The 10,603-nt window shown below is 50.4% G+C and overlaps 1 protein-coding gene across 2 annotated transcripts in view; it reads right to left on the bottom strand.

Moving 5' to 3' along the window:
• Positions 1–6,411: 6,411 nt before the first annotated feature.
• LOC116939229 (clathrin heavy chain 1) overlaps positions 6,412–10,603 on the bottom strand; it is a 43,973-nt gene continuing 39,781 nt past the window's right edge. For both annotated transcript variants that reach the window (XM_032947378.2, XM_032947381.2), the window contains 2 exons: positions 9,490–9,565; positions 6,412–8,549 (listed from right to left, as the gene is read on the bottom strand). In XM_032947378.2, coding sequence (XP_032803269.1) covers positions 8,413–8,549; positions 9,490–9,565 — 213 coding nt within the window. In that variant the 3' untranslated portion in view covers positions 6,412–8,412. The remainder of the gene's footprint in view (positions 8,550–9,489; positions 9,566–10,603) is intronic.

The raw sequence follows: 10,603 nt of genomic DNA, 5'->3' as shown, positions 1-10,603 counted from the left end.
TTGTGGTGGTAGTAGTGGTCGAGGTGGAATCCACAGGCGCGGGCGTCATGACCGCGTCCCGCGTTCAGTGGCTCGCGGGTCATTCGCTGTACTGTGGACTAATTTCCTCCTGCCACAAGAATGTGGAGTTGACGCCGTTGAGTTGGGGATGTGAACCGTGAGAGCCACCCTACGCTCGTTAGTGCAGAGGAAATTAGCTTGACGGGGACTTCAGAGTTACTTTTTCTCTGCAAATGTTTTTTTACTTCACATTTGCGTGGGCTGACCCCACGTGGCCCTTACGAAAACTTCGTCTCGGGCCGTTGCAAAAGCTGCAACCGGCATTAATGCCACAAATTCACGTGTTGCCGTCAGCTGCCGCCCGCAAAAAACCAAAACACACTTTTACCGAGATCGATTACGGCCAGTGTCCCCGGCTAAACTTTCTGACCGAAAGAGCTGCGTCCCCAAATATTAACACACTCGCCTTTTGCCAGTCCAAGGACGGGTGTATTGCAGTAAATCTGAAACTTGCAAGCGAAAATCACAGACCGCGACGTGATATATTCATTGCATCAATGCGTGTGCAATTTGTAAGGCCGCGGTGACACAGACCTATTTCATTTGAAGGTTATAATCCCTTGTTCATCATGACGTCATTATGAGACCTCCTTTGCCAGAAACAAGATATAGGAATAGACATGATGCCTTGAATAAAGGTGTCAGTTTTTGTGCCAGTTAAAAGGGTAAAATCTATTCCTATATCTTGTTTCTGGCAAAGGAGGTCTCATAATGTAAATGCTCACCCCGAGCCCTCAATACTCTGATAGTGCGCTGTTTTTGAGTTGTACGCCTTTTGGCGTCTTCTGGTCCAACACCAATGGAGACTAGGCTCTAAGAAAAGCTGTCTCGGGTGTGGACCAATCAAATTCAAGGACAGTGCATATTATTATCAGAGTTGTCTTTTTTGTTTGCATTTTGACTGCTTGTGTTGTGGTTATTGCAAACATGATGCCTTGAATAAAGGTGTCAGGTTTTGTGCCAGTTAAAAGGGTAAAATCTATTCCTACATCATGACGTCCTTTTTACTTTGATGTCTCAACAGCGTTACGGAGATCACGTGATGACGTGAGGGTTCTGCCTTTGTAGTGAGGGTTGTGAGTTGACGCCGTAGAGGGGGGAGGAGGCGCCTCGCCCCCCCGCCATGTGGAGTGACGTCACCCGCTAATTATGAATGGGGGGGAGGGGGAATGTCCATTTGGAGGACGTCACCTTACAATGATTATTAATGAGGGGGGCTGTTTGATGTGGAGTGACGTCACCTGCTCATGATTATTAATTAGGGGGGAGGGTGCTCCATGTGGAGTGACGTCACCTGCTCATGATTATTAATGTGGAGGGGTCCATGTGGAGGACGTAACCTCTTCTTTGGTTCTTTCGGTAAAGTCACGTAAAATGAGAATAAAATAATAAATTGATAAAATAAAATAACAATATTCTCACGACGTTTCGGCCACAACACAAGCGGCCTTCATCAGGTGAAGGGACGAGACTGTCTGGTAGGACAGCGCTGGAGTGAAAGAGCCACGTTCAGATCACGACCTCTCTTTCAACGTGGCTCTTTCACTCCAGCGCTGTCCTACCAGCCAGTCTCGTCCCTTCACCTGATGAAGGCCGCTTGTGTTGTGGCCGAAACGTCGTGAGAATATTATTGTGTTATTTTATCAATTTATTATTTTATTCTCATTCTACGTGACTTTACTGAAAGAACCAAAGAAGATGAATCATTGCAGTCACGAAAGCTTTAAATCGAAAAAGAAAACGTAACCTGTTCATGATTAATGAGGGACTGGTCGACGTGGAGTGACGTCACGAGCGTTGCACACAGACATTCTTGGCTCATTATAGTAGCTAATAATAATGGAGGGGGGGGGTGTCCATTTTGAGGACGTCACCTGCTCATGATCATCAATGAGGGGGGCTGTTCCATGTGGAGTGACACTTGTTCATGATTATTAGTGAGCGGGATGGGGGGGGGGGTACTCCATATTGAGCGACGTCACCCGCTCATTATTGAGGGGCGGGCGGGGGGGGGGTGCCCATATGGAGGACGTCACCAGGCCATGAATATTAATGAGGGGGGGCTTGTCGACGTGGAGTGACGTCACAAGCGTTAAGGACAGACATTCCCGGGTGATTATATTCGGTATGGCGTCGTCGGTCGCACGGCCTTCAGCCGGGTCACTTGGGGCGGTCACGTGGCCACCGGTTCGCCGTGGAGTTTTAAATTTATAAATGTGCAGGAGCACGAAGAGGGCCGTACTCGTGTCTGGCTCTGCTGCCGGGGGGGACGGGGGGGCAGGGGCCGCTCCTGCTTCTGCACACGTTTAGTTATTTATTTCCGTGCCAATTGAAATTCGATTTAAAAGTAAAACATTAGCGGTGTCCGTCTCTACGGACCCGTGCTGGGGAACGCCCCGGGTGAGAAAGGGGGGTTTGGCACACGCTGGGCATAGTGACCCAGAGATCTGTCCAGCCGCTCAAAGCACAACACAATCTCGATTTTGCATGCGTGCGACCTTTGCCTGCGAGGACTGTAAAGTTGCAAATGCACATTCCGGGGGGGGGGGGGTGCAGAGATCACATTTGTCCAAAATACAGGTGTTTTTTAGGATTAGATCGCATGTGTCGTCAAACCCGCCACAGCCAATTAGTATGGCTTGTCACGTAAACAGAACATGCCAATTCGTTATCAGTATAGTAGACCGGTGTGAAGAACAAAGCCACAACATTTACAATCCTAGTACTTGTAAATGTTGTCGCTTTGCTCTCCAACACGTTTGGTCGTACATGTTATGTACTGTATATCTTTTATTGTAACATTTGAATCACAGTTCCTATGATTACTGTTGTTACATTGTTTTTACAGCTTTATTTTGGTGATTTCGAAAACATGGTTAAGCCATGTTTCTTGCAGAAGTGCGGAGTTGGCCTGATAACTTTAATCTAAATTGTCTTATGGTTCAAACTTGATGAAGTTTGAACCACCTCTACGGGGAGGTTTTCTCTCCGTCTCGTTGTTGTCTCTCTGCTTGTGTCTGTCCTGTCTCTCTCTCAATTTTCACACTTAACTTCTAATTGAGCAATCTTTGGAATAGCGTAATCAACCAGGCCATGTGTTAATTGTGTGTTGACCGACTCTCTGTGTTGCATTACATTACATTTCCAAATTTTACCAAGTTTGTTTGATTTAGTGTTGCCTTCTCTCTCTGTCTCCGCTCGGTTGTTGCTCTCCTCCAGCGGTGGCACCGGATCTCTCATTGACATGCTAATTCCTCTAACCCCCCCCCCCCTGTCTCTCTGTCCCCCCTCTCTACCTATTTAAGGCCTCGACACAGAGGCGTTGTTTCTCTGTGTGCCCATGCGTGTGTCTCTCTCTGTGTTCACTCTTTCTGCTTATGTCTCCGGTTCTGTCATATCTCTCTCTTAAATCTAGCAATCTTTAGAAGAACGTAATCAACCAGGTAGGGTGTTGACTGTTATGTTAGCCGACTATCTGCGCTGTATTGCATATTTCTAAGTTTAGTAGGTTTGTTTATCTTTCATTTTTACCTGATGATTGCTTGCGTTGCAATCGAAACGTCGAATATTATGTAATTTCTTATTTTCTATTTCTACGTGACTGTACCGAAAGAACCAAAGAAGAATGTCTTATGGTTGTTATTGTTGCATCACACTGGGATTTTTGCACACAGCGTTGTAATGCGGTGTTTTTTTCTGGAAGATTTACTGGTTTATCCAGGATGTTTCTGTTGCGCGTCGTCGCTTTAAGATGTTCTCTGTTCATATTTTGTTTGTTGCGGTTGCACCCGACTCAAGAGCCGCATGGCTCACAGGGTTATACCTAATACATGAAACTTTAACACACCGGTGTGCCGTACTAATAAAGTGACATCGCTGGATGCCACCATGTTGTGGGTGCAGTACCGGCCCTAGAGGGGCACGGAGTGCGTTGAGTAATATCGCTAGATGGCACCACGCTGTACGTGCAGTGCCGGCCCTACATGACACGGTGTGTGGGTGCCGACCAAAAGGGAAGGTCGTGTGAGGCCATGGCACTCTGGTTGATCCGGGAGGACGTGACCGGTTAAGATGACAGAGGGACCCTCAAGAGGGGGCTAGGGGGGTCACGTGATTGGGACCCAGGTCCTTCCCGATGGTTCTGGAAGGTGGACGTGGCGAAGGGCGGAGCAAGCCACGCCGCCGAGAATATAAGCAGAGTCCCGAGAGGGACCGGGGTTGTTCATCCTGGGCAAAGAACCCTTCTCTACGATCTCCGTTCTACGAGTCTTACAGCACGTGGACCCGGGCAGATGCTGTTGGTCCCGGGTCCGTACTAACAATTACGTGGTAACTAGTGTGGTAACTAGTGTGGTAAATAGTGTAGTTTGCCGGGTGGTAACCACCCGAGGTTGTTTTTCTGTTAAGGGGACGTTACCCCGTGTTGGAACTAAATAAATGCGCTGTCTCCAAAGTCGACTCGGTTGAACCCACTACACTAGTAACGAATTGGCACGTTTTGTTCACGCGACAAACCTTACTAATTGGATGTGTCGGGTGGTGGCGGGTTTAACGACATTTACGCGACATAACCCAAACAAACCTGTAGTATTGATACTGGTCGCGAAAGCCTACTAAGTGTTACATTGACATTTGTCCAAACTGACACTTCCCCCCCCCCTCCCATCTTTCCGATCGTAAAATAGTGGGGGCCAGGATGGCCGGTGACGATCGCTGAAGTTTATGGACTTTTGTGGCGTCATATTGGGTGGACGCCACAAAAAGGACTAGAGCCTGGACACGTGGAATGGCGACCGGTCCTGACAAAACGTTCTCAGGTGCGGTGAGCAGACGCCTCGTGACCCGGCAATTCAGAGATCAAAGGGCCGAGGAATTACCCAGATATGAAACTGGTGGCTGCGGGCCAACCAGCAGATTTCAGTACAGCAGCAAGTGGTTTAATGAACCCACGTGTGGACCTGTAAATGTTATCCGCTCATGAGGGCAAGTTTTTCCTCCAGATCCTCCAGTTTCCTCCCACTTGCCGTTTAAATCGGAATTGGCCAACAAACGTCTAAAATGTGCAGTCCTTCCGTGCCCTGGCAATGCGAGGCCTAAGACTGCACGTGCAGTTCATACGCGGGGCTTAAGATTGTCGCCGAATGTTTGCTGCATCGACTGCAGCCGACCTGGACAGAGGACCGCAAAGTAGCCAACGCGGACAGCGAGGGGCCGAACTGGATTTTGGGGTTTGTCGAGCGTGGAACTGTCCCCCCCCCCCCCCCCGAGCCGAACAGACTCGGCTGACACGAGGGCTGAGCTCCCTCGAAACATGCTTTCAAAGTGTTGCAAAAATTCCGGCGGTGTTTAGGATGAGAGGGGGAGGGAATTTTGACCCCTTATACTGCCGTGGCCAACTGAGACCAAAGCGTCACAGATACGCGGGGGCAAGCGACAAGGGGTGGGTGGGTGGGAGGCGCCGTTTTGGGGGTTTTTTTGTCCTTTATAATTTTTTGCTTTATTTTTTTTTTACTTCCAATATGCGTTTCTTTTCACGTGAAGAAGCAAACAGCACTGGTGCCACGACTGACTCAATGTACAGCACGCGGGGAACGGAGCCGACGGCTGGAGGGAGCAGCGGGGGCAGGGGGGGGGGGTTGGAGTTCAGCAATTGTGTGCGTGCCGCATAGCTGAACGCTTTCTACCACAGCGACGCGTGGTGGTGAATTTACCATCGCTCGTCATCCGCCGTCATGGTAAACGTCCAGTAAAACTGAAACTTCCACCTGCTCGTTGTAAAAATTTACATACATGAAATCATGTCGGGCCTTGGGGGGCGGGACGATGAGTGATTTTAAAACTAGGATATGGTTAGGACCATTCTGGCTACAGGGCCAGAGTGGTGGTAATGTTCTCAAGGCTAGGCATGTGGAATTGGGCTGCAACTGTAAATAAGGCTGGGGGGGGGGGGGGTTAAGGCTGAGAGTGGGTTCGAGTTCGTGGAATAAACCACAATATGGTATTGCGTGGTGTTCACTACAATACGTTCTTTGGCCGAACAACAATTCTAGCATTGGCTAGGTTTGTGGTTAGGTTTATGATCAAGGTGGGAATCGTAATAAGAAATGTGGCAAATGAGGGCTGGGGGGGGGGGAATGAATTAGCTTCAGTGTTTTGGATAACAAAACAAGAGGGCACCTGAAGGAACTCAAAGCCGACTCCACGTTTACCATGGCTGACCGTCAACCACGCGGCCCTACACCGCTTAGCGCTCCGACACATGACCCGGGGGGGGCCCTCCCCCCCACCCACCACCCCACGCACGCACCACACACCTGGTCCCAGATCAGAGCCCAAGGGGGGGGGACGGGACATGGCAATACTGATTTATCGCCAGGCCCCACAAACACACCCCAAAATTCCTCGGCAGCTACACGCAATAAATCGGGGGGGGGGGGGGGGGCGGCGATTACAGCGATAGACTAAACACGCAACGGAGAGGAAAAGAGAAATAAAAAAAATCACCAGCGACGAGAGAGTATTATTAATTATCTAGTCCGCACAAATTAAACACGCAAAGACAGTTACACTAGCTATACCGTATTTTGTGAACAATCCTCAAATCTTACAGCGAGAGTACTAGGTACATATATAATTTGCTAATTTTATTCATTTTTCTGCTGTAAATTTGTATTTAGATATTTTTTTTTTGGTAATGGGACATGGCTTGTGCCGCACTCCAGGCTTAAATCAACGACACTTGCGGTGGCAAAATTCTTCCCGTAAGCAAAATCGAGCGACGGAACTCGTAGAAGCGCGCCGTTAACAGACGCACCAGAAACCGGACACGATCGCAGATGATGCTGGATCAAACACGTTGCTCTGCTGCAGCTTACACATTCGAGTATGGAGTCAGAAAATATAAAATAGCATTGGGGGAGGTGGGCAGTGAACCGAGCGAGACGGCGGTAGCGGCGCACCGTGGCCAGAAAGTCAAATTGATCAAGTTGGGAGTTCGCGCTCGCAATGGGGGCCTGCCACCCCTCCACACTCGCTCGCCCGCCCGCCGTACCGTTGTTTTGTGAACCAGTAGGACCGTGTGGCACGGCCGGGAGCCCTCTTCTTTTACTGGCGCAAGCAGCCGACTTAAACAAAACAAAAACGGGTGGTCAGAGAATGAGCCAAGGTGCACAGCGGCAGCACGCAACGAGGTTCGCGACAACGCCAACCGTGGCTGACGACGCGCGCTCACAACAGAACCCCATCCCCTACCCCCCCCTTGGCATTTCGTTGTCACTCTTCATCCTGCGTGTGAACGCCCGGACGGCGGTGCCACGTCTGTATGACTGCTCGCGGTTTGTCACCACCGGAGGGGGAGGGGAGACGAGCCGTCAAGCCGGCGATATGTCTGCCGAAGGAGCCAGCACGAGGGCCGTTGGGGGAGTCCCATTACAGCTCGTTATACTTTAGTGAAAGCCCTCCGCATGCCTGAAATGCAGATTTTTCCACAGCAGGCCACTAATAATAATATCAATAAAAATAAAGCAAACAAAAAAAACCATGTATGCCAACAAATAAAATCAACACAATCACACACTTTGCTTCGGTTTAGGGTGGGGGGAGGGGGTTTGAGAAACTGGAAAAAAAAGGAAATGGAGATTACAACATTACATTCTCAAAACAGTAGGAAAGATCGTGGTCGAGCAAGCATCCCACGCGTCTGCGACGTGAAAATGTAAATTTCACAAAACACGCGGCGCTGGTGGAGCAGTAACGCGTCGCCCACCGGCCGATCTGCCGCAGTAGTCCTCGCCCCCCCTGCCCCCCACCCAACCCAAACAAGCACGAATCACAACCTCCAGCCGATTTGCCCTCACACGAGACGCACGTTTCTCCACCCCCCCCCTCCCCCGATACCTGCCCCTCCCCCAAAACACCACCCACTAAAGAAAGCTTATAATGGAGTGTGGCACACATATCCCCGAGCCGCCGCCGCCGCCGTCGTCACACTTAACGAATAAAACAAACGAAAAACGCGGAACCCCTCCGACGCGGCCACGTTTATTTCGCGCTCCAGCAGAGGGTCGTGGGGGTGGGGCGGTTGGTCGTGGTCCCCCGTGCTGTCGCCACCGGTGGACAGGAGGAGCTACGGAGACACTCGGGGGGCGGGAGGAGGGGGAAGTCGCGAGGGCAAGAACGAACGCCGCCACCGTTGCCGCTTTGCGGGAATTCTCTCGTGTAGTGTCGTAGGAGACTCGCGGGCGGTGGGGGGGAGGGGGGCCCCTGGGTCGACGGCTGGGCCGGGCCGAGCTGGGCAGGGCTGGGCAGGGCAAGACGGGATAGGACGGGGCAGGACTGGATGGGAGGGCCTCTTCACATGCCGTATCCGTACGGCGGTTGGCCGTAGGCGCCAGGGGCGCCGGGCGGGTACGCGGCATAACCGAATCCGGCCTGCGGAGGGGGCGGCACCACCGTGGCGGGGCCGGCGGTGATCATCAGCTGCTGCTGACCTGTGGGGAGGGGAACAGGGCGACAAAGGAAGAGGGGGCCGGGAGTTATAACGCCGGAGGGGCTTAACGCGTGGTGAACGGGAACCCCCGTGTGGGGTTGTTGGCAAGGAGAAGATTATCAGGTTCCTTTGAACCCTTTCCCATACGGATGGCGTACATGTACTTCATCGGTACGCTTTCAGGTCGGAAGACGTACAGAGGCTCCCACAAGGCCATACAGGGAGGTCTTGTGGCACAGTTTGCCACCAGCTATCATAGAGCGCGGTCGTGTCGCGACAGTAATCTGCGGTGAGTAAAAATTTCTTTTAAAAACAATGGCGATATACCTCTCTAAATAAAATGAACGCTGAAGCGCTTGAACGTTCTGAGATTCAGCAGTGAATGGGACCCATCCCACAACTCGGAGATGTCTTGGAACGGGAAAGGGTGAAGCATTTAACGATTCTGCGCCAACCTCTCATCTCCACTGAATAAATTGACAAGAGGGTAATGGCTCAATTTAAGGATACATTTGTTCATTTTTGTTTCGTTTCTAATGTATCATGACTATTGTTTGCATACAGCTAACGTTCATATACAATTTGAAATAACTTTAACAAAATTAATATATAACCGATTGTGAGAAACGTGACCCCAACGCACGCATCATCAGCATACGAATACATTTTGATTGACGAATCATGACAAGCCTTTGTTCTTTTGGAGTTACATGAATGCAATTAACTTTTGCAATGACGCGCGGACTTTTTTTCTTTGCACACGCAACTCCGTGCCTTCAAGCTCGAGTCGATCTGAACTGAATAAATCAGTGTCATCGTTGCACGCCCATCGGTCGCGAGTGCACGCAGATGGAAGGGGATAGATAAGGGCATATGATTAGACTGCAGAAGCACACCGTGGTGGGGAGGATGAGCATCTGACACAGGTGGTCGGCGCTCACCGTATACGATGGGAGTAGCCTCAGCGGCCTGCTCCTCCTCCTTGCGCACGCTCTCTGACGCGTCCAGCTTGTCCACCTTTTCGGTCAGGGATGCACGCGCACGCACACACACATCCCGTCACGTGGACGAACACCCTTGGTGGGGGCTCCGTGGAGAAAAACGGGAAAGCGCAGCTTTTGCAGCCAACAGCCATTCTCTGTGCGATGAACCTCAGCCCTCCCAGACCACAAACATGCTCCTCTTCCTGAATGTGTAACGCCCCTATTGGCCGCACACCATCCAGTCAGAACAAGGAGAGCTGCTGTAAAACAAAAAGGATCCCCATTTAAAATTAACACTTTTTGATGAACGTTTTAATAACAAGTTATTTAACTGGGAAGGTTTTTTTTTCTCTTTTAAAGATCGTGATTCTTTCAGGCCGCCAATTTTTTTTTTGCCGCCCTCCCCCCCGTATGATTTGATTAAATTTTTTTTCCTCCCCAAAATGTGAAAAATGGACAGGGATTCTAGTGAATCTGGGGGGGAGGGATGCAGACTAGTGGCTTCCTTGCCGTCTGCTTCTGTGGGAGAGAACACGACAGTACCGCGCGATTTCTGCTAAAGCCTTTCCCGACTGGCTTGCGATTGCCGACGACTGGAAGGCGGACCGGTGCCGGTGGTGCCGCGATGCCAGCACCGCCACCCCGTGGCCAAGGATGCCTGCGGGGCGCGGCTCAAAGACCGCTCTCAGATTACCGCGCTCAAAACCCCGTCGCCAAACTATCCAAGGATGGCTTCACGGTTGTTTAGAAATTTTACGGATAAAATCTGGCATATTGCCGACTGGCCACAATCCACCTTTGTAAACGTAAGACGTTTCAGTTGAACAACCAGCATTATCAATGTTTATATATATAAAATAAACATTTAGGGACCTTAATAGAAACAGCATTTTGTTCATCTTTTCAACACATGTGCTCATTCAGTGTTGCTGTTTGGGATGAAATGTGCGGCTAATAATGTCAGTGGGAGAACGTCCGTCACCACTAAGCATAACCCATTCAGGACATTTTTTACTGGAAAAACTGCGACTGAATGGGAAGCCATCCACCTACTGGACGTCTAAATGGTATG

This window comes from Petromyzon marinus, chromosome 5 (assembly GCF_048934315.1).
Source record: "Petromyzon marinus isolate PM22_M1 ecotype Great Lakes invasive population chromosome 5, UKy_Petmar_22M1.pri1.0, whole genome shotgun sequence".
NCBI classification, from domain to species: Eukaryota; Metazoa; Chordata; class Hyperoartia; order Petromyzontiformes; family Petromyzontidae; genus Petromyzon; species Petromyzon marinus.
The sequence above is the reverse complement of the archived record's forward strand: the minus strand, read 5'-3'. Positions and strand labels throughout refer to the sequence as shown.